The 24,334-nt window shown below is 44.5% G+C and overlaps 2 protein-coding genes across 3 annotated transcripts; one reads left to right on the top strand and one right to left on the bottom strand.

Moving 5' to 3' along the window:
• Positions 1 to 1,416: 1,416 nt before the first annotated feature.
• On the bottom strand, positions 1,417 to 15,792 carry LOC129208204 (cytochrome P450 20A1). Of its 2 annotated transcripts, XM_054830543.1 has the most exons (13): positions 15,640 to 15,792; positions 14,905 to 14,954; positions 14,647 to 14,813; positions 10,862 to 11,007; positions 10,037 to 10,204; positions 9,275 to 9,353; positions 7,499 to 7,614; positions 7,038 to 7,092; positions 5,551 to 5,671; positions 4,574 to 4,685; positions 3,868 to 3,932; positions 1,930 to 2,019; positions 1,417 to 1,770 (listed from the first exon to the last, which is right to left on the bottom strand). In XM_054830543.1, the coding sequence occupies exons 1-13, from the start codon at positions 15,709 to 15,711 to the stop codon at positions 1,620 to 1,622; spliced, it is 1,392 nt and encodes a 463-aa protein (XP_054686518.1). In that variant the 5' UTR covers positions 15,712 to 15,792; the 3' UTR covers positions 1,417 to 1,619. The 2 variants fall into 2 exon arrangements, with proteins under 2 accessions (XP_054686518.1, XP_054686520.1); XM_054830545.1 differs by lacking the exons at positions 9,275 to 9,353; positions 10,862 to 11,007; positions 14,647 to 14,813; positions 14,905 to 14,954; positions 15,640 to 15,792 and having other exon boundaries at positions 10,037 to 10,170.
• On the top strand, positions 15,792 to 23,154 carry LOC129208205 (alpha-aspartyl dipeptidase-like). The gene is made up of 8 exons (XM_054830546.1): positions 15,792 to 15,952; positions 16,034 to 16,122; positions 17,337 to 17,411; positions 17,996 to 18,075; positions 19,463 to 19,636; positions 21,151 to 21,210; positions 22,037 to 22,119; positions 22,655 to 23,154. The coding sequence occupies exons 1-8, from the start codon at positions 15,852 to 15,854 to the stop codon at positions 22,731 to 22,733; spliced, it is 741 nt and encodes a 246-aa protein (XP_054686521.1). The 5' UTR covers positions 15,792 to 15,851; the 3' UTR covers positions 22,734 to 23,154.
• Positions 23,155 to 24,334: the final 1,180 nt, after the last annotated feature.

Below are 24,334 nucleotides of genomic sequence, written 5' to 3'. Positions count from 1 at the left end.
TTAACCCTGTAAGAGCTGACAGGACTGCATTCGGGCTGGCACTTTGCAGCAGTACAAGAGCCATAACATTTTTAAAAGAGCAGCAGATTTCCTGACTTGGAAGGTGCCGGTGAAATGAACAATGTCTGGAGAAATGAGAATTGCAGCTCCCAGGTATGTGTCCCTATGTAAAGTGTGTCCTGTCTGCAGAGGCAGTAGAAAGTGGCTCTAATGGGAGCCACACACTCCTGGCCTGCTCTGTGGTGCATCAGTAGCTGTGTGCAAGAGCAGCTCAGGCATGCACAGTGCAGGCTGAGCAACACCTCACCTACCACCACAGAGCTTCTGAGTGGGAAGGGGGCTAGGAACTGGAGCTACCAGAGAAGTCTCTTTTATGGGGAAAAGACTTATAAAGATCAGGTACAGGGTGATCCCCTGTAAACGGGAGGGGGGGGGGAGGGGCAGTGGAGAGGCAAGAGAAACACAACTTGAAAGGAAGTCAGATGGCAATTACTCCAATGAGATCATGGGGTAAGAGGTTCCTGCCTCGCAAGCCGTTCAGTGGGCCTCTGAAAAATCCTTCAGGAGCTGGCCTATGATGGCCGAAAGACAAAGAAAGAAGCAGGGAAAAGCATGTGAACATGTGGCATATGATGCTGCTTTGGCTGGCACGCATTTTGGAGGAGGAAAAGGATTCTTTCAAAGGCTTTTAAGTTATTAAGTACAACATTAATCCAGAGCCCTGTAAAATCAGCACTCTTCCTTTCCAGTATTTGCATGACCAGTCTCATGCTGACCCAGTGTTGAATGAATTGGAAGCATCTGTCATCAAGTTCTGATGCTGATTAGATTAGACACTGCCCTCAGAACTGTGAGGATAAAGAATCCCTTTCTCAGGGCTTTGTTCTGTGGTTTTATTTCATTTCATTATATTATTACTGATGCTTCTGTTTTCTCAGGGGCCAAACCAATTTTATTCCTCATGGTTTACTAGCATTTCTCAGCCATCCTTTCTCTTGCAGCCTCACAGCATGGCAAGATTACACAGCAAGAGAACCGGTGGTGCAATTCCTGCCCCACTTTATTTCTCTCTTTCTCTCTCTCTCACACACTCACACATACTTCTCACAAGATATATCTGCTGTTCTTGACAGTTATAGCTATAGCTCAAGGGAAGGAAAGACACTTTGAATAAAAATACCTATATATAGAGAAAGGCTTTGTCCTTGTGTCTCCAAGGTCTTATCTAGCTAGAATCCATGAAGAAGCATTCCACTGGATGAAAGGCACTCTTATCCAGCTCTGGCTGCTGTTGGAAAGGGGCTGGATTAACCAGAGATCTGGTCTTCGACTAGGTGTACATACACCACTGCAAGGTTTTGTTGCTTCCTCTGCAATAGTTTGGCCAGAGATCCAAAAGCAAATGTAAAAAAGGCATACAGATTAAATCTACTTTAATATGACTACTGCTTGAGTTAGAAAAAGTACCCAAGAAAGGCACGTGATTAAGAACGTGGAAGGTAACAAAATCTGGATGTAAAATTCCTTGGCTGAGTCAGTGCAGTGCCAGCATGATTCCCCCTAGGACCCTTGCTCAGAACTTCATTACTGGCACTTTTAGCACCTTCTTTTGCTTGCTCTTAGCTTCTTTTGGACACCGTTATCCAGGCTTCCTCCTTTGGTGAGGTTACAAGCTCGTATTTGGTCTCCATGACTTGTCCTTTCACTGGGTGGAGATACAGTTTCCTTACCAGGACACTCAGCAGAACTGTAGCCACCATATAGGCAAACCTGAGGAAAGAGGCAGAAGAAAAGAATAAAAATCTTGCTATGATGTATATCTGGCAATGCACAACTGCCAGCTTGGACAGCAGTAACAGGAAGAGGTTGAAAGCACCTTCTCTCCTGTCTGCCACAGAGATACACAAAGACCTCCTTCCCTATGCTCACCTCAACTCTGGGCACTCCTGGCTTCCTGAAAAACCCAACAGAGAGAGGTTTTTCATGGCCGATTCCTCATTGAATCTCTCTGGGTCAAACCTATGAAAGACAAAATACATTGAGGCTTTCTGTGTAGGCACAGGATCCTTTGCCTGGTCACATGTGTGCGCACACACGAATAAGAAACTGGCAACGAATACAGAATCTCACTAATTTGCTCTCTCTAAATCATGCTGGGTAATTCCACACAGATATATGAAGGCAATTGTGCATCCACTCCATCTACGTTCCCAGCCGGTCAGCTGTGTCCCAGCTTGGTCAAAATGCTGATAAACTGAGTTAGTGTGACACAGGGCTGGAACTAATATGCATTACCTCTCAGCAGTGGGCATTTAACTTGAGTACACAGCTGAGCTGATTGATGCTACTATCTGCCCTCTATTCCTCTCCAGGGCACACACAATCTGATTTGTCTCCCTCTCTCTCCCCGTGACCCTTCCTCTCTCACTTCCAAAAATATTTGCCTTTTCTCCTTGCCCCTCACCCTTCTCTTCAAGCAGCTGGTGTACGTATGTATTGGAGGAGGGAAGCTGGTGACTCATTCAAGTGTGAAAAGTGGTTTCCAGCACTAGGATGGTGGAGGCTGTCAGAAAACTATTATCTTGGGCTGGCATGAGTTAAAACAAGATTCCCATAATCAACTAACCACAGGGAGACTAATAAAATAAAATTCAATTTAAATATATTAAAAAAAACCCCCAACAAACAGGAAATTTGATTGATGGAAGGCAGTTCTCTTTCACTTTCTGCTAAATATTTCTGCTTATACTTCAAGCCTTTGGTTCCCTGCCTAAACATCCAAGCTCTGCTTCTACCAAGGTGAAAAGGCATGTCGGTGCTGACCCTCAGTAAAAGCAGTATCAAACTTACATTCCCCCTGAACTGGAGGGGCAAATTACAGATGCTGTAATAGGAAAGATAATGCAGCTGCCTAGCAAAAACACTAGGGAGGGCAAACAGCCACACACAGCATTTTTGCACAGTAGGTACGTGAAAGGATCACAAAAATACAGATCTACTTCAGGCTAAACCTCAACCTCCTCCTCCTTGGAATAAACACACTGTGTTCATAGCACTCCTCGCTGTCTCTCCCATAACGCCTCAGCAAACCCTTCCTAAACACAGTGCGTGTCCTGTCCTAGTGGGCAATCCCTGCCAAGATGTTCATAGATCAGTGCATCAATGCCTGATCCTTTTCTACACTTGCAGAAGAGGACAAGTGCTGTTTTAAAGGCTCTATTCTTTCTCCTAAATCTCAGCTGTCTGTTCCCTCTGTCTAGAATAACTGACCCACGTTTTTTTCCCAGCCCAAGTGAAGTAAGTCAGACGCATGTCAACATTTGCCACCTGGAGGCCACAGGAAGCTACAGCAATTTTTTTCTTTAAAAAGTACGAAATACTGGCCTGGATCCAGTTTTGTTTTCACAGACAGAAATAATGAGGTAGCATTTCCCTTCCCCCTGAAAAAAAACCACTTCAGACTGACATTTCCTCCCTTGCATCATTGTTTCATGATGACAAACAGTGATTCCAAAGCCATTCAAATCACTGCTTCTTTCTCACAGAAAATGTTAAAAAGAATTTACCAACATTTGCCAGGGAAGCTCTGTGTGCATGCGTGCGCAAAAATATTTGTTATTAAACTCTAACACATACACAGACGCAGACTGGAGCATGGGAGGATCGTGACTTGAATTGCCCCAAAATCCCACCCATGGAGACACACAAACCAAGACCTTCATAAACTGACTTTCTTAGAAACTCCCTTTCGTCTCCAAAATCTGCTGAAGGCAGGCCCTGCAGCCAAACAGGCTATGCTGTAAGAAAAGAATATTAACTAAAAAAAGGAAAGGAATTAGTTGCAATAAAAGTCTTGATTCTACATACTTGTATGGTGATGGCCAGGATGAACTATCCTGCAGCATCACACCAAGAGCATAAAGCACAAGTGTCTGCAAAGAAAATTAGGAGATGTATGTCAGAGCAGAAAGAAATGCAGAACTAAAGACACATCTGGACAGCCCTGCTGGATGACTATTCTGTAGACTACTCATGTTTATGGGGTGCACTATAAAGATAATATGCTATATTCATCTACAGATTTCCATAACCCATGCCCAGATGTTAGGATTTTAACTTCTAAGGCCCATGCTGCAACTGTTGGTAGGTAGAGAGGGTCTGGTCCCGTTCCTCTACTCTTGCTGGCATGTACATATGGAATACTTTATTCTCTGCAATGGAAGGTACCACTCTGTGTGGGAAATATAGGTTATATGATCAGGCCTGAAATCAGACTCTTTTATGCACAACTGAGCCCATAAGCCCCTTCAAAAGATGATTCATCCCTGGTGGACCCAGAACCAGAAGCAAATCTGATTAGGAAGTGAACATGAATTCCCAGAGCCTCTCCTGCAGAGGAAATACAGGGCAAACTTTGAGCTAAATTGTACTGTCAGATGACAGAGCAGCTGCTCAGGTTCAACAGTGTCAGAAGAAATGGCCTTCCTGCCTCACCCCTCCATGGGAAGAAGAGGAAACAGCAAATTCCCCTCCAGGAAAGAAGGGTGGCCTAGTGCTCCCAGTACTGCCCTACCTCTTTGGGGATAGTATGTTGGTCGACTCTGCCCTCCAGCTCCTGCAGCTGTGCAGCAATGGAAGTAAGCTTTGCTGTTCGCACTGTCTCACACAGGACTTGCCGACAGTATCTGCAACCAGTAAGATTTGGTCAGTTTAACCCTCTCAGAGAGAGCCTTGTCCACGTCCTTCGGCAGCAAGGAGAGCTGAGTCACCTGCTGCATTTAGGGTCACAGTCTGCTCCTGGAGCGCTCTCAAGCCACACTGAGGCACTTCATTTTTTTTCTGGCAAGGAGTCCCAGCATCTTTGCAAGAAGGATTAAATCTCGTTATCAGCTTTTAGGGAAGGTTATCAAAATCTCTCTTCACCACACTTTTTTTCAGATTTTAAACCAAACTAACTCTGCTAAAAAGCATAAACACACCAGCTCTTTTCCTGGACCTCTCACCCATACAAGCAGCAGCAAGAAATCCACATACTCAATACTCCCTTGCTGCAACTCTAACGCTAGTCCAAATACAAGATGCATGAAAAATCATAGGACACTGTTGACCAGTCATCATCCTAGTTCTGTGGTCCTTTGAAAAGAAGATTATTTCATGCTTTCCCTCTGAATATGCCTAACATGACTCCAACCATTAAAATGACTGATTTCCTCTACTTTTGGAAAACTAGGACAGAAACCAAACAAAACAGTAAGCAAACAATTTTAGCCTAGCAGCCAGGGCACTGATTCTGTGCTCTCCTCTGCCGATGAACCTAGAGGGTTTCTATAGGAAACAGCAGCTTGGTCCCCATGTCTGGAGGCCTACAGCAGATTCACTCTGTGCTGCAAGTCATCCTGTGGTTTGATCACTTCCAGAAAAAAGAAGAGAGTAGCTTTTGGATGCCTTCTCCTGGTCCAGTGCAGGCTGGGCATCAGACTCCAGCACATGAGTACTCTGTTCCCACCACATGAGATAACCTTCCTCTGCAATTCCTTCAGCGGGACCCACCTGAGCTGCTCGATTTTCTCATGTGTAATTGGTCCCTTCCCCAGAACACGGTCCATCTCCTTGTAGAGATTATGCTGAACATCTTCTGAGGTTGTCAGGAAATAGACTGCCCAGGTACACACTGGGGAAGAAATCAAGACAAGATTGGACTCAGAAAATTCAATCCTTTACAAACTGCATTCAGTTTTCTTACTTCCTGTATTTGCAACATTACTTTTTGACCCAGAAAAAGGTGACCTCTGTTCACAGCAGGCTGTACTGATTCTGCATTCAGTGGCATGAGTAGAGGCTGAACTCCTGTGTAACAAGAGACCCTGCAAGCTAAAATTCTCTTTCCAGTGCTATGAGGCACTTAGGAAGCTGTGCAGGAGACTGAGCCATTCAGCCTCACAGCTCTGGGGAAGGGACCACACAGCCCAGCAAACCTTGGGGCACGAGGTTATTAGACCAACCATGCAAATGAAAAGTGGGCTTGTCAAAAGCATCAGAAAATTTCCTTATTTAGGGGGCTTCCCCAGCACATCTCAGGTGAGTGCTCCAGACAGCCAATGTCTGGGGCTCCTGACAGGGAGTGGCAAGAACAGTACAGCTCTCTGCAGCACATTGGCCAGCACTTGTCCCCCCTACATCTATTTTGTGAGCTACTCAAGAGTTATCTTCAACAGCAGAGTGAAAAAGAAACCTTGCATAAGAAATGAGTGTGTAGGATGCAGTTTCCCTAAAGCTACAAGGAAATGTTGCTACCACTCCAAACTGTTTATTCATGAGAACTATCTGGAATCCCCAAGGAGTCAAGCCCCTTAAAACGACAGTCTTCCTGGAGTACTTGGAGAGGATGTGCTCTGGGGAGAGTGTTATCATACTTGCCAGATTTACTTTCCATATTCTTTAACGCTCGGCTGCACTTGGGAGCCCCATTGGCTGAGATACAGGGCCTGATAATCATCCCTCTATCATAAGAGATTTTACACAGCCCCAGTTTGTATTTTTGTTTTGTTTTTTTCCCCATAATCTTTGCACAAATCCCAAAGTAGCTCCTTTAAAAGTCTTCCATACATGGAACACACCTATTCTCCAGAAATTCAAAGTGGCCAGTCAGATTCCAGCACTCTGCTCTAATTTCCTTCCCATGTGCCAGAACATATTTTACAACATGATCTTTGTGGCTTACATCTTTTGATGCTTTTTCATCAAATTTAGCATCAGTTAGCTGGGGTTAGAATGCAAGTGAAAAGCAAGAGGAAGAGATTCTAAGGTTCACTGAAAGACTGGGAAGGTTGTCAAACACAGTTTAGTTTCAGGTCACTAGCTGTGAGGCTGTGTCCAGAGCCTGCTGTAAAATTAGCTACTTCTATACTACTTCTGATCTGTAGCTCAGGGGAAACAGAATGATGAATATGATTTTTATTAGCCTAGAATAAGTCTCATGTCATCACACACAGTTTTAGACAGCTGAGGATGGAAAGTTACCTGCAATCTGTACTTACAGTTAGCAGTGATTATGGATCCTGCCAAGGAGAAAATCATTGTATCTTCCAGAATCTAGGAAATAAAATCTACTTCAGAGAATGAAGTTCACAAGACTGTAAAGATAAAAAAGAAGCAGTACATTCTCCATTCAAGTGCATGAAATCTCTTTAGTGCAGAGAGCAGGAAATACATCTAGAAGACACAGACTGAACTCTCTACAGAACTTCCACTGGAATGTCACGAGACATGCTTAATACTAACATACTTCTGGCTTATAAAAATAGCAACGAAGCAGTGGCAAGGAAAGCTACCAAAGTCTAATGCAATTAAACATTGAATGGAAAAAGAACGAGAAACCCTGCTTTAGTAAGGAATTTGACCTAAAATGCAAAAACTTAAATTAATCAAAGGTTACAATGTAATGAGCTTGTAATAGCAAAAGTCCATTACTATGTAATGACACAACAGCTGCACAGACCTGCTGGTCGCTCAGGCTCCCCTGCAGCAAAGTGTCTATAAAGACATGCCTGTTGAATGATTTGCCTCGGCGTTCCTTTGTAACTTTCCTTAAGGTGGATTCCATCTCCATCAGAGCTTTGGAAGCAGAAAGAAATATTTGTTTTAAAACCCGGTCATCTTGAGTGCTGCAGAGAAGCAAATCCATCTTCCCAAGCAGATTTTCAGACCAGCTGTCCCTGCTGGGCTCACTTACAGAAGCAGCCTTTGTTACATGTTACTGTCAATGTGGAAGGCGGTATCTCCAATTTAGTTTAAAATGCAGGAACCAAATAAGACAGGTTGCATATAAAAGCCACCCTTAGAGGTGTAACTGAGACATGTACTCTATGAGCTGAAATCACATAAGGAGAAGTCAAATATCAGTTAGTGTTGAACCATTAGAGAATGTGTTTAGTCAACCCCCATAAAAAACGATTGAGCCAGATAACACTAGTTGCATGGCCTGTAGAGTTATAATTACTCAAGTGTTACAGCACCTCCAGCCACTGATGGTCTCCCTTTTGCTAGGGGTTCTACAAGCATGGTGCAAGAGGATGGCTCTGTGCTGAAGAGTCTGCATAGACAGAGAGAGAGGAAGGTGGGGAAAAGGTGGGAGGGTTTTGGCACAAAGTGTCCACGCGTCTGAAGATATTTGGGTGCCTAACTCCTGCTTGCTGTTGTGGGAACTGGGGGGAGTTAGGGACCTAGATGCCATTGGCTGATTTAAATGACCTACTCAAGACTATCCAGGAAACATGGAGCAGAAGTTGGATCTCAAACTTGATTTACCAAGGCCCCATTCAGTCCCTTCATCTTGAAACTACCCTTCCTCCCTCCCCTCTCCACATAGGGCAGCCAGCAACACTTAAACACCAAGCCTTACTATGTGGAGCTTGTGAAATTATGTACTAGTGCCTCATCCTACAACTCAGGAACAGTCCTGAACAAGTGCCCATGGGAGAAGTCCATTTTAACAGGGCAGTAGTTGTCCTCAGGTTGTGAAACCCACAGAACCAGCAACGTAAAGACGGCAACACTGGGTTTGCTGGATTTACAAGCAAATCCTTAATTCTAGATACAAGCTACTTTTGTTTAACATCTTATCAATCAATACTGAAAAGCTTTAACTATTAACAACGACAAAGACAGGACAATTGAAAAATAAAATAACTTGCTGTGAAATATATGAGAAATAAAAGCACTGCCATTACAGACCTGAAAATCATGTTACCTTGTAATAGCACATCAGAGGCTATCACGTGGAAGGTATCCATCAAAGCAGCACCTCTGTCTTCTAGCCTGTGAGTGACTGTCTGGCAGCACATTCACCAAATGGTGCATCATAAGAACGACTATACAGGCCAAATCAAGTGGCTCCATGTGTCTGCAACTAGCACAGTTGCCTGCCTCCAAGAGAGGTTAAAAGCGGACACTAGGGAACAGAATAGGAAGGGAGCAAGCACAAGATACTTCCCAGGATCCTCTATCAGCCTCCAGACTGGACGGATCCTAGAACTAGACCTGGAACTAGAGTTCTAGTCCTACACACTCCTTGTGCGATGGCAGGCTTGTCACTCAACTCCAAAACAATGATTTTATGTGCAAGTAAGGAGGACACATCTGGTAGCTTATGGCACAATTATCAACTCTGCAGAAAAGCCAAGACAGCTGGGCAAATTAAATGCTTCCATACACTAGCTAACTCTTAAGTATTAATCAGAGTGGGAGGAAGACTGTGATTTTGGGAGGAACCTACCATCTTCATAGAGCTTCTTCCTAGTCATATTTTTGTCAAGGGACCCATCCAAGAAACCTTTCCCAATCTCCGACCAGATCTGAAAGAACAACAGAGAGAAGACTACCATCCAGCTGAGAATGCTGGGACCCTTCTAGTCTTCCCTATTCAGGAATATGAAAACACCAAATAAAATGAAGACTTCCTGTGAATATAGAACTGGTCTCCTCTTTAGGACACCATGTCCCATTCCAGATATTACATCTATGATAGCTGAAACTGAGTTAAAATGGAAAAATTGTAATTGCAACTGTAGGGGAAAAGGCATGGGAACCTTAAATGGGAGATGGAAGTTTCCTTTCCACCCTATCACCAGCAGATTTAACATCTCCAGATGTGGACGCAGCTTGGGACCTTCTCAGATTTTCCTTTCTCCCCAATGTCACAGAGCCTTCAGAAGATCTTTGAAAAGGAGAAGTTCCACTGGCATTCCCAGTAGAGTTTAACTGACTTGGGTACCAAACACCTCTCAACTGCCACTGGATCTGGGTTCCCAATCCCCACAGATCCTTTAGAAACACCTTAGACTAATGACAGCAGGATCAGCAGTAGGATCTTGCAGATAGTTTTAGCTTGGGACAATTGAGACAGAGCCTTCAAGCTCTTAAGCTTAATGTTAAAGTCTTAGCAGTAGCTTGTACTAAACTCTACACAGACACAAGCTGCGTGCTGTTGGCATGGGCAAATATAATAGGAGATTTCCCAGGTCTTTGTGACACTTACTGCATCATGGTGCCTGCGGAATCGGATGACTTCCCGGTCATCTTCAAAGCTGCTGCCCATAGCTGTCTGCGTGACAGACTTCATGGCAAAACCCAGCATGTGCTGGCAGAGTGGCACGTGTTGTGCCTCCGGTAGGGAGAGCCATTTGGCTAGCAACTCTTCTGACAGCTTGAGAGGGAAGGGATCATTAGTTGGCAGTAATATCAGCAGCCTATTTACCAAACATACCCTGGAGACATTCCCACCCAGTTCCTAAGGCAGACTACGCTTTCATGGCTATGGCATGAAACCACACTCTTTCCAGGCTTTCCTTCCATTGTTAACTCAAACATTAACATTTTAGCCTCAAATCTTCTGCCTCTTCCCAAGGTTTTCCCCCAACAAGGCAGCCCTGTCCTCCTCTCTTGTTCCCTCTGTCACAAAAGAAACCTTAAAACCTTTAATACTAGTAGCTCCAGACTGGGAAAACAGTTGGCTACTGGACTGAGTCAACAGAACAGTTCTTCGCCTGTTTGTGGTCCCAATAGCTGGTTTCTTGCTCCTCTATAAATAAATCTAGAATCCAGATGCTCCAGTATCTTTAACTCTATCTGGTATCTTGGCATAAAAAGTCATCAAGCTCAGCCCTTCCCCCTAACCCACTGGAGCTAGGAGAAACCAAATATTCACACCATGCTTGAAGGGGCAGAGGCTGTTAACTGTCTCAGATGCTTATAGCTCCAGCACGAATTTGAATGCAGCTCCTTTATCCTAGTGATCATTCTCACTAAACTTTCCCCTGTGAGCCACACAGGGCTTCTCTGCTGTACAAAGACAGTTACGCACCTTCTGGATGAGAGCAAAATTGCTTTGCAAGGACTTGGTCACACCATTTTCATACAGCTTTCTCCTCATGTGGCTCTCTCCAGTACCCCCATTCAGGCTGGACTGGTACCTCAAGAGGGACTTCAGCATTGTCTCAAAGGGATCCACTGAAAGCAAATAAAGGAAACACCATTTGAAAGTCAGGCAGTCACACCACACAGGGATGATGAAAACAGCAGCCTCTTTAATTGGGCGCTTCTACTTCTGGGGAATGAGCATGGCATGGCTCCTTCCCCCAGGAACAGTCTCCTTGGGGTGTCAAGCTTCTCTTGCTCAGTGTGGGCTGGGACCTCATAAGGTCTCTTCTCCATGGCAGGGGTACCATCCTGTGATCAGCTTCCCATGCAGAGGTTGCCTGCTGGCTGTACCAACTAACTCTTTAGTAATAACACCTTGGAAGCTTCTTCCCAGCTTGCCTGTTCCCAGCTGGTTGTGCCATTGACTTGGTGACAACAGTGAGTGTGGCATGCTCCTTCCCCTTCTCCTCCAGCCTGATCTGCAGTCCCTGGAGCACATTCCCCCTTGAACCTGGTGTGCTCTCCTGCCCTGGCCATGGATATGCACTCCAGACATATCAGCTCACATAAGAGACTTAGCCAGAGGTTGCTCTATGCACTCCTTACCTTGCTTCACAGCCCCAGCAAACCTCACTTGACACCCTGCTGCTCCTGCATGATTTCTCTTGCATGCACTGAGTTCCCTGCTGATGAACTCTTCCCAAACTAACATCTGCCTCTCTCAGTCAGGGCTGCCTCCAGCAGAGAAGCTCTTAGAAAAAATAGTGCCCCACTAAGCTACAGAATGCTTTCTACTTCTAATTGCCTTACTTTTCCATCTTCCTTCCGCATAGACGCTTGCAACAGTGTACAAACTAAACAAAAACACATATCCTCCATCTTCCATATCCACAGCTCACTTCAGTTAGATTTTTAAATCTGAATTTCACCACCAGGAGCCTCTACTTAATAAATTTGCTAAAATACACTACGTGTCAACACAAAACTGTGCAATAAAGCATAGCATATGCTCTTCCCTTTCTGTAAATTTTTCTGTAGGTCTTGCAGAACTGGCAGAATCTTTAAGAAACTATTTGGAAGGAGCAGTCGGGGGTTTTCAAGAGGGATATTTTCACTGTTTACCACATTCTGTTATTTCTCCCAGATGGAAAGTGAAACCTCTGAGGCATCAGAAAACATCAAGGCTGAGGAGACACATGTAACTCTACCAACTGTGGATGTATCTAGGATTCCCAGCAGAGATCATGGCCTTGTTATGCTACTGGACAAACATACAAGAGACAATTCCCACCCGCAGAGGACTTACTATCTAATCACACAAGGCAGCTAATAAGGCCAGAGGCACAAATAAGGTAAACTTTCCTAAATGATTTTCTTTCACATCATTTCCTTTCCAATGTTTTTAAGCTCTGCATCTCACCCTCTTTCCCACTTTGAATGGCAAGAATTATGTGCATGTGTCTTTTGGCACAGCAGATGGTACCTGTGGCTCTCCACGTGGAGCAGGCTGTTATGTGACTCTAGCTGCTGCTGACAATTCCTCCTCCAAGCTACTTTGCCATGGAGTGGCTGTAATTATTCATGCCACAATCCCCTGCTGACTGGCCCTGACAGAGCTAGACACAGTACTGGGGTAGCACAGAAAGCCCACACAGCAAATCTGGCAAGCAGAGGCATTTGGAGAGGCCAAAAAAAATATTTCAACTGTTCCTTCCATTTACAGGGAAACCTCCCTCATCCCAGGAACCTCAGAGTCCTGCCCTGGACACCACTGAAAGTAAATATGGAGACAAGATCTAACTCTGGAGAGTCAAGACAGATGCCAAGCAGAACTGAGTATCACAGATGGAAAGGACCTCTGAAGCTGCACACTATAAATGCACACAGAACAGCAATAAAGCTGTCCTGCTCAAACAGGCCAAGACCCATAGCTCCATCTCCAGCATTCAATGTGTGTCAGGTTCATTGTCCCAATCCAAAAGGTGACATCAACTCCTGGGAGTTTTCCAAGTGGGTGCCTGAACCCACTGCTCCTGGCAGTCCTGAAGCAGTCCACCCTCTTCACGTCCACACCCTTCACAGTCCTGGACTGCTTCCCCAGAGCCTCTCGCAGGAACTGCCAGTCCCAGCAGCAAAGTTTTACTTCCTTTGAATTCTTCTTGCAAACTAATCTCAACCAAGCTTTAAGAGGCCATGAAAACGTACCAACTTCAAACACTGCTTTAAGCATAAGGAAGAACAGTCTCCTGGCATTGGGAACCTGTTAATAATTATGAATGCAATTAGTCCAACTTCAAGGCTCTCATAAGAGATGCACTATCTGCATTTTACCTCCCCAATCCAGCAGTTCACTTTCCCAACACAATACAGTGTCGCTCCCTCTTTCGCTTCTCATATCCCATGACCTCCAGCTTCAGTGATGACCAAAGCAGTATCCAAGCAAATTCTGAACTGAAGCCCTGACAGAAACACAGTTCTATTGCTTTTCTTGTCTAGAATTCTAATTATCAAAGAAGTATGGCATGTATTTCCTACTTATTCCTATCCTTAAAAATATATGTTTAGCCCTTAGCAAAGCAGGACACCAGACTAGTCTGTAGCTGCCTGGGTCAGTTCATTTCCTGCATTTGTATGCACTGTATTTGTTTTTCATCAGTATTTAGATATTCCCAAATTCAGTACATTTCTGAGAACTTGCCTGCTCAGGGGCCTGTCACCACTTCTCTGAGCTTTGAGAAAACAATCGTCTGCTCAATTTCCCTCAAACACACTTGAGTGCATTCAGATCTTTCAGGGTGGGTTTCCACCTTCTGGACTGTCATTGCTATCCACTGTGTCTGCTGATCTTCATCAACTCCCACTCCTTCCCCAGATTCACACTGTTTTTTCTGAGTCTGTAACGCAACTGTCCAAGAAGCTTACCCATTACGACCCCAGCATAAAGCAATGCTGAGATATCTGCCTGTACCTAAGGACAGCCTACAGTGTCAGGTCAGAGGTCTGCAACCAGCACGTCATTCAACTTTATAAGATGAAAACTGGAAAAACAAGAGGTTAAACCCAAACCTCAACCGAGTTAACTTATTGTCTGTGGTCACCTTAGGAGGAAAAACACTCACCGAAAAGGCTTACACCATAAATTAGAATACCCTCCCAGGACCAAGACAGTCAACTCAGGTACCAGCACCACTGACCACTTCCAAGTCTGGAAGATCATGAAAGCTTTTCAGCACAAAATTCTACACACCAAAGAAAACCAAAAGTTAAAGAACTTCTTCAAATAACATTTTAAAAACCTCCACACTGAAGCACACAAGGGAGCTATCCCAAAGTAGCACAGCTGTTTTCAGACTTAATTTAGCGAAGTTCCCCCTCTTGAATTGTATTTCAAGCTGCTTTTAAAATGTGTACCAAGCAGTTACAGGATCATTGCCTTGCTGTTTCAAGTGACTCATGAACACGATGCTTTCCATAAACATTTGTCTGTAGGGAAATGGTAAAGACACAGGCATACTAATTTCTTGATGACCATTGGAGAGCAGCAACTCTTGGTCACTGATATTCAAGTCCAATAAGCAGGACCAAAGACACACCTGAACCACCATATCAGCTGCAAACCAATTCTCATTTTCTTTCTACTTAGAATGAAGCCCCAGCTTCCTTTGACATAGGATGCCAGCTAGGCCAGAAGGAACAAATGGACTCAAAGACAAAGCAAAGGACACTTACGCGACCGGTTGGGGTTAATATGCTGTTTCAGGAGATCAATGGAGCCAAGGCTGACAACAAGACGCCTTCCAAACCAGAAAGAGACCACTGGGCCATATTTCTCATGAATGTTCACCAGGAACTCATGCAAACTGCTGCTGGCAATGATATCTGGCAGGTTGCCATCCCTGAGGAACACAAAGAGGATATCTGACCATGAACAGCATCCTCTGCCAATACTGAACTTGATTGACATGAACGAAGATAGAAAGCACTTACTTCTCATCAGTTGGAGCCAGCCCAGGGATACCTGATGCTTGCCTAGATGCCTAAAGAATAAAAGGAAATGCATCAACCTCCTTGAACTTATGAATTTATACAAGCCCTACAGCTTTCCAACAGGAGATCTGGATTTTCCACATCAATACTGCTGCACTACTTAAAATCATTAAACAAAAGCTGAATAAACCACATCTTCAGGCCTCAAACCCGCTAAGGCTTATGAAGCGGATCAACTGTAAGCATGTGCCTGGTCCCACTGGCTAAACCAGGATTATTCATCTGGTTAAATGAAAGATCCCTGTGTACAGATTTAAAGGGTCAGGTTTGCAATAAAGATCTTACACCTAGATTTTGCCCTGGAGATCTGCACACGTGCAAAACTGCAAGGTGAGCAGATAAAGCCTTTCTAAGAGGGATTCACCGGGGCACGTAAAACATGAGGTATGCCAAAGCCTGCGGCCGGGCTGCCCCGCTGGCTCGGAGGGCCGGCCGGCCGGGAACGCCCTGCACAGCAAGCGCTCCTGCAGGCGTCAGCCGCGTCCCCGGCAGGACCCGGGCCCGGGGCACCGCCAAGGCGGGCCCGAAACCCCGCACAAGCCCAGGAAACGTGGGAAGGGACCGGGGTCGCCCGGGGCGCGGTAGCGGCTCGGCCCCGCGGCCGCTCGCTCGCTCCCTGCCCGCCTGCACCGGGGGCCGGGACGGGCGCTCCCCCCCCACCGTTGGCAGCATTACCGGGTAGAGGTAGAGCACGGCGCCCACCAGGATGAGCAGGAAAGTGACGGCAAAGATGGCGAAGTCCAGCATGGCCGAGCCGGGCCGGGGCGGCGGGAGAGGCGGCGGCTGCTCGGCCCCACCCCGCTGCCCGCCGGCGGGGCAGGAAGGGGCGGGCCGGGCCGGGCCGGGCCGGGCGGCGCGCACCGCCCGCAGGCACGGCACGGGGAAGCATGGGGGGCCCGCGGCGTCTGCTGCTGGTCTCCAACTCCACCCTGCACGGAGGGGGTTACCTGGGCCACTGCCAGCAGCACATCAAGAGCTTCCTCGGGGAGTAAGCGCTGCGCAGGGGCTGCGGGAGCCTGCCCCGGGCCGCCCCCCGCGGCTCTAAGCGCTTTCTCCCCTCTTCTCCCAGAAAGGTGAAGCGGGTGCTGTTCGTTCCCTACGCCCTGCACGACCGAGATGCCTACGCCCGGACCGCGAGGGAGAAGTTTGAAAGCTTGGGTAAGGCTGGCCCTCCCCGGGCGCCGACTCCCCGGGGCAGCTGCGGCGGAAACGTCGCCTTTGCCGTGGGGCAGCCGTGCCGCAGGGGCCGGCCTTGCTGGGCAGCACCCGGACGGGCACTCGCACACCGCTGCTGTAAGAGGGGATGGGGCTGTGAACGCCTCTGGGCAAGCAACTCTGCAAGAGCCTGGTTTACTGGGGTGCGAATGTACTGGGGGTGGTGCTGCAGGCAGTGGTGGAGAGGGGCTTGGCTAGCTCTGCTGCAGCTGTCAAGTTTCAGTCAGCAATGGGAGTGAGAGCAGAAGGGAGCTCTTTGCTAACTTCTAGATAAAAGTAGATAGTTAGAGGCCTCCGGAAGAAATCTTGTTGCAACACTTCTAACCACTTCAGGGAGGAAGTTTTTATTCCTGAATACTACGTGGCATCTTTTTATCCTCCTTAATCACATGGGGAACATTTCCTCCACTATATGTACTCAAGCCATGCAACTACTGCTGTTAAGTGAAGACCATTACTATAATACACTTCAACCAGCCAGATATTTCTATAATGAACAGCAACTAAGCTTTGCATCGAGCAAAGATCTTTCTAGAGCAGCCTACGCTATCACTGTTCAGGATAACTTTGGACCTGTTACTGTAGTAATAATTAGTACTCACTTCCCTGGGCAGCACACTTTGCTCCTTGTCTTGCAGAAAGATTGCTGCTATCAAATGTCCATGTTCTTCTGGTTCTCTTGGCACTTCCTGTACTTAGTGAACCCCAGCAAGGCAAATCTGTCAAAGCCAGACATTTTAACCATTACAAAAAAAATACTCAGATCAGATATTTGTACTAGTTATGCTAGACCAATGATGGCACATCCTGTTCAGACTCAGCTAAGCTGAAGACTGACAGCTTCCCCCCACACACACTTTCTTAAAGCAGGACTTTATGCCTCAGCCTGCACCTGCTGAGTGAAATGCTGTGCTCTTAGACCCTGAGCACGTGTATCCATAAAGCAAACATTTGCTTTGGTACAGTTGGATGCAGAAGCCCTGCACTATTTTAAAAAGTATACTCTGGTTTATGTTGTAGAGTTCTCTGAAGTTTCCCTGGTTGTCTAGTGAGACGTTTGTCTCAGGGAGGAGGGTGGGGGGGATTGAAAACATACCATATTCTTCCTCCAAACTGAAGTGGCAAAGGTAAATACTTTTAATACTTTTTCATTTAAGGTTATGGGCTGGACAGCATTCATGAATCTTGTGATCCAGTGGAAGCTGTAAGGAAATCTGAGGCAATATTTATTGGTAAGTTTTACTTCTTGCTCCCTGGTGAGAGTTTATACAGGGCACTAGATTACTCCTGCTTAGAGCTGGCGCTGTAGAGACAACAATGAAAAAGTTGGGCCTAGCAATTATTAGAAACTACAGAAAACAGTACTTTAATTGGGAACAGTAAGACCATAAATTTAGTGGTAGGGATGGAAGTAGGAGAGATTTATTAATGGAACTTCATCTCCAGTAATTATTCATTTGAACAGTACTTCAGTGTTAAAAACATGATCATCACAGCTGTATCATCACTTTATCAAGTCTAAGAAGATTCAGGTCTACTGTGCTCAAACTAAGCATAGTCCTAACACCATGCTCCTGGGTATTAGAACAGTGTCCACTGTCAAACAGCCAGCGTCAGTGTTACAAGAAGGACTCGGGGGATGAACCCACAGCCTGCCCAGTGACCATTCTTCTGAAGCTTCTGGTTTTACTGCTGCTCAAAGCAGGATGCTGTCCTGAATAGAGCATAGAAATCATTGAGCCTGCTGAGTTTGTAAAGGCTTCAATTAAAACTGGTGGTGAAAGCATGTTAAATAAGCTGGACTCTCTTTCCGCAGGAGGTGGGAACACATTCCGTCTCCTGAAAGCTCTCTATGACAACAGTCTGATACCGGAGATCAGGAAAAGAGTTCTTGAGGTAAAAATTACAGGACTCGGGCCAAGTCTGAAGGCAGAATCCCATGTATAAGCTTTTGTTCAGACAAATCCAAGTTGATTCCACATCTTTGTTTTTAATATATTTCAAACATTGAGCCATCTCATGCAACCTGTTGAACTGAAATCTGTGGCCAAATAAGGCTGTCATTAGTCACTGAAGCCTGAAAAGACTAAGGTCAGCAGTCTTTCTAGGGCACTCTCCCAGATGTAGGGCTGCAAGGCCGTGGGATGTACAATGCTGTGTAGTACCTTTAGAAGTAAGGCCCTCGACTTAAAACACCAATGAAGAGCAGTGTGGGATTTAATCTATGTCCAGAAACCCTGTTTTTCAGCTTGAGATGTCCACTTTGTATCTAGTTAATAGACATAGATGTGTTCATTGCAGGTTGTCTACTAATAAACCGATAATAGAGTTGGATCTATATATGCCTTTTAGACAATGCCCTGTTGACATTGCAAATACTGTAATTACCTTGCGTACCTCCTTGACCTGGAATTGAGAGGTATGGGTGCCATTGAGCCCTTCCAGTCAGCAGCCCCATTCTGGCTGGTAAATCTCATAAGGCACAGCAAAGATGCACCATCCATGGAGGAGAACAGAAGCAAGGTGATCCCCTAGCAATGTGGAACTGCAAACTACTTCAGGCAGATTTATGCAAGCACAGTATGTTTGAAAAGGCCAGCTGCCAAAAAGAAAGGTTAGCTAGGCTGTGTTAATATACAGAAATTCAATACCTGTTGTGGGCAGAAAAGCCAGAAAATGTTCGGGTCCCAGTGAAATCTAGATAGCTATTTGGCTATATTAGCACCAGTTCTCTCAAGACAGCTTCTTTTTACAAATTGTTCAGCATTATCCATATACTTGCATGTTTATGTGGAATCCTTCCATGCACAGCATAGTGCATAGCACTATGTCTGTAGTAGTAATACCTAAACTAGCACTAAACTGGCTGGTTACAGTACTGGTAAGTTGATGCTGTGGCAACATTGTACTCTGCTTCAGATGGTCTACTCTTTTCAGAAGCTAGTTCAGGTATTTCCTGTAACTAATGTAGACAAGTCTCTCCTCTTAATAGCAAAGTCCAGTATATGCACTGACAACCTTACAAGTTCTCTCTTGTGATGGGGTCACAGACTTGTGAGTACAGGACATTCAACAGCTACTTCTCTGACAACCGTGACATATACAAACTTGCCCGCCTCAAAACCTGAATTCTTGTTGTCTTTCACCTGTAAAGTTAGCAGTGAGATGAGCTAGAAGGACTAAGTCTGATCTGATTGCTGAGTCTCCGAGATTGACAGAAGATGCTATAAAATGCAGTTCCTCATTGTGATACTACATACTAATCATTGCTTTTGTCTTTCAGGATGGGATTCCTTACATGGGATCCAGTGCAGGAACTAATGTTGCTACCGTCAGCATCAACACTACCAATGACATGCCAATTGTTTATCCACCTTCCCTGCAGGCCCTAGGTTTAGTTCCTTTTAATATTAACCCCCACTACCTGGACCCAGATGTTAAAAGCACTCACATGGGTGTAAGTAAAGCGTGCCAGAGCTAACACAGCACCCAGGGTGCAGAGGTATAACGACAGTGTGCATTTGCAAGGCCTTGCAAAGCTATAGCATGTAGAACAGCTGCTCCCTAGAGCAGTTGGAAATGCCAGTGAGGCAGTTAACATTTTACTCCCTCCTAAAGCTTTTCTTTGAGTGGGAAGAGGAGTTGGCAAGAGTGTTACTGAGGTGGAACAAAATGTTTTTGACAAACAGCAGCTTTGCAATGCCTGAAATACTGTTGCTTCATACCTGGCATGGAATGTGGGGTGGGGAGCAGGTGAGGAGAGACAAACTTGAAATGTTAAGATGCAATGAACTGTGTTTCTGGAAAGTCCTGCCATAGTCTGTCTTGCCTATTGCTTGAGAAGGCCAAACTTAAGCATATATTAAGAGGCTTAAATATCTAAAGGTCTGAAAGAACCATCAGAACCATCAGAATCTGAGATTGCATACAAACCTGTTGTGTAAGAAAATGCCTTGGCACTAGTGTCCCTGCAGAGAGCAGAGCCTGTAATGCCCAGTACTGAACAAGCACATATACTGGTATAGCTGAAAGGAAAACACTAACCATCAAGCATAAAGAATGACATCTCCACTGTATGGAGGAGGTGATTCTTGAATAGCTTGTCAGGAGCTAATTCCTCAGGGAACAGTTTCTGTGGTGCATCTTTTAACAGCCCAAATACTTTCCTCCTTAAAAATCCAAATTTCTTCATGGTTAGAGGAAGTATTAAGAATTGGGGGACACTGAAGAGATGGAGGATCAGGATGTGCTTCTAGAATTTAGATGAAGTTGAAGGTTCTCATTTAATCAGCTTGTCACTAGATAAGTAGGCAGTCTTCCCTATAAATAACTTCTGCTATTTCTCTGAGAGGAGGCTGGAAGCTCTGTGCTGCACCAAGTCCCTGCTGTGTTCCCGTATTTCCTTACCAACAAATCCTTCTGGTTTGATTTCTTTAACTACTGTTGCTCGGTTCAGCAGCAAACCCTCAGGAAACATGGCAGAGCTGTTCACAGAAGGCAATTCTTCAGTGTAATACCCACTTGAAGACAAACAAGCAGATATTTAATCAGCGGAAATCCATGGTTCACTACCCTCTTTCATGAAGGGGGCATCTCAGGCATTTGCTTCCACCATCCTCCTCAGTGCTCTTGTTCTGAGGGTGAGCACGCAGACATAGTATTAAAAAAAAAAAAAAAAAAAGAGAAAAAAGAGCTGGATGAATTGAGTGGAAGTAAGTTTTAAGGCTTTTCAGGGTTGGGATTGTGTGAGTTCTGTTTGATCAACCTACAGCAATTGCTGCTAGTAATGAAGAGCACATATCTATTAAAGTCAATCCTACTACCTCCTTCAGTATCAGTCTAATGAAAGCATTCTGCTTGAGAGGAAATACCTGCTTTGTTTAATGTTACGAAATTGCTCAGTGTCACACTACTTGGATAGCTCCAAGTCCTGCCTTACTGCCTGGGCAGCTAAATCTACACTCATTGCAGGAGACAAGAGAGGAAAGAATTCGTCAGTATCATGAAGAACCAGACACCCCTCCAGTTCTGGTGAGTAGTTCCCAATCAGGAAGCTCATGGCTGTAGTATGGTAAACATTTTAAATGCATTCTTGCTAGCTTTCAGTGTGGGTTTCCCCTGCCTGACAAGCCTTACAGAACTATGGCATGGAAAGTTAGTTATGTTCTTGCTAAGAGCTTCCATCTTGGATTTTGCTCACTTGCAGAAAAAGGGTTAGAACAAATGAAATGCATTCTGCCCGTTACATGCTTGGAGTCCTGTTGCCAAACACTGTATTTTAGGCAGCTCTGATCTTTCCAGTCACTGGCCACCAGCTGTATGTTGTGTGTTGGGGGTGGTGTGCACACAGATGGTAAGATACCTCCCCTTAATCTTTTTGCAGGTATTGTTGACTTTACATTTTGGTTTAATCTCTGTAGGTTTCTGAATTTGCTCATTCAGTAGTATGTTTGCAGTTACAGTATGTCTATCTGGAGAAGTGGGACCTCTGGGTTTCTTGTCCCTGTGCTTGAGCTTGGAATATAAAGTTTGTAGTCTAACAAACCCAACTGGCTGTTGCTTGGCCCAAACTGGATCTAAGAATGGTGGTAGTGGAAGTAATTGTGGAAAAAACACATTTTCCTCTTCTCCTTAATGGTTTCTCCTTCTTTAAAAGGGAAAAGTAAAATAAACAAGAAAACCAACTTCTAAAACAAGATAACTCACCTAATTTTGTCTTGGCATCTTTGTTAGAAATAGGTGAGCAAGAAAGTCTTGTTTGTAGTCATGGCGAGCTGCTCTAAGACTGGCCTGCTTGTGATAAGCATTCTAGCCTTTCAAATAGCTTGATAATGTTAAATGTTTCCACCTACATTAGGGCTTGCGGGAAGGTGCGATGCTGCTAGTGGAAGGAGACAAAGCCACCTTGCAAGGAGTGACAGGAGCACGTCTGTTTTTGAGGTAAATGCTTCATTTGAATGAATATCCTCCTTCAGACAGAAAGGAAGAGAGACTTCTATTAGACTCCTGGCACATGCTGCCTGTCCCCCACATGATTAGTTACTTAATCCCTTGCTTCCATTTCTCTTTGGGGAAAACATGAGCATTATTTTATGCTCCAAAGGAGCAGGCAGTATGACAGCACTCTAAAGGGTGTCTAACTTACCTGTGCTATGGCATTACATCCATTGATGCTTATGTTTCCAACTATAGTTACCGTTCACAGAAAGAGCCCTTAGTAGTCAGCTCTGTTATCAAAGGCCAGGGGAATTCCAGTTTGGCCCTAATGCACTGAACTTCAGAACAAGAGAACTCATATCTTTAGTCATACGAACATTACTAAGAAATCTAATATGTATGTCCCATGATGCAGGCAAGGAAGGGAGTCAAAACTCTGTTATGAATAAGGATGCCTTGTTCTGTCCCTAGTAACAGATGGAAGCACAGTAGTCCTAGCTCCTGTTAAAGCTCACAGCATCGTTTGTCTTGTTTACAGGGGTAAGAAACCAACTGAACATGAGCCTGGAACAGATTTCAGTTTCCTCCTGATTGACAGTAATTCCCTGACTCTGTAGCCTTGCATATTCTGCAGCAAAAGTCACTATATGGGAAGACAATGAGGAAGAAGGAAAGAGATGCTTCTAGTCCCAGGGTGGGTGGAGAACCTTATCTTTATAAAGATGAATATGCATTAGTGGGTTCTTTCCCCCACCCTAATTCATGTCTCAGACATCTCTCCTTCCCAGCAAAAAGGCAATTTTTATTGCAATACTTGAGTAATTACAGCTATTCTTAGTCTGAAAGGGTCTGTACATTCATGTATCCACTTTGATTCCTTCCCTGATTTACTTTAACACAACGAAGACAGGACACAGTCAGCTGTTCCTGCTGCCTAGCTTTACCTGCTAAATGAAAGAATTGTTCATTTAGTGTACTCCAACACTATTAGTTTCATTTTTGTGCTATTAATAAAGGGAGAAGTTATGCATTCAATTACTTTTATTTGCTTCAGACTCATGTTAAATATATACAATGCTAATTATGTACAAAAGTGTGCATGTTAAAAATTGTCAGGTTACAAACTTGCAAATCCTAGAAAAGTGCAAAATTTTAAAACATCTTCCACCATGCTGTACAGAAAAAAAAAATCCATCATTAGCCAATATACACACTCTTAAAACATACTGATCAAAACAAAATAAGACATACAGTATACTCTTAAAGCACCCAGAAGGGAAAAAGATATTGCACAGAAGACTGACAGCAAGTTCATTACAGAGCCTGAAGGCTCATTTTTGAAAGTAGGTATTTCCAACACTCCTCAGACCTAACATTTAACTCTTAAAAAAGGCATTTTTTGGCATTTAAAAATCCATTTGTAATCACATAATTGCACAATCTGTAAGAATTATCAGACGATATGGTTAACTGTTGCTGTAAGGCTTTTGATTCCACTCCCTCATTAGCTTTAGTAAAAATTCATCAAGCAAACTGAGTAGCATCACAGCTTCCATCAAAACACTGACCAAAGGGACGTAAGTCTTACAAGCAGCATTTCTCTAATCTTACATCAAGCTGCTCCTGCATAGCGAAGGGCTGAATCAGAGCACATATTGCAAGTTATCCTTGATTTTTTTTTCCCCTCATGGCTTTAAGCAACAGCTTACAGCTATGTATGACTAAAGCAGTACTATCAGGTGCAAGACTAAGTTTATTTTAAAAAATTTACTTCAAGGCAAAAAAATATGGCTCCCTCAAGAGGAAAATACTGACTAGATAGGAAACTAAACAAACAAGTGGCCTTTAAGTTCAGTTAGATCTATGATATATATATGGCTGGATGTTTTATATTTCAATCTCAAAACAACTTAGCAGCTTTAAACCACAATCTATACTGACAATCACGCTTCTGGGTTAGAAGATGTGTTATGAAGTTGTGTCTGTGCTGAGTATAATCACAGACCTAAGCTCTGGAAATACCTACCAAATTTCCCAAGTCCAGTAGCCAAAAATAGAAAGAACACAGAACTGGAGGAACTCTCTTGTGAGGAAAAGTGAAACACCTATTTTATCTAGGCCATTTGGGTAAAGGGTAACTAAAAGAAAGACACACCAGTTTCTCCCACAGATGCACAGCAAAAAGGTGAATTAAAACTGAACAAAGTGTACCTTTAAT

This window comes from Grus americana, chromosome 6 (assembly GCF_028858705.1).
Source record: "Grus americana isolate bGruAme1 chromosome 6, bGruAme1.mat, whole genome shotgun sequence".
Lineage (NCBI taxonomy): Eukaryota > Metazoa > Chordata > Aves > Gruiformes > Gruidae > Grus > Grus americana.
Note: the sequence above shows the minus strand (reverse complement) of the source record. Positions and strands in the feature narration are given on the sequence as shown.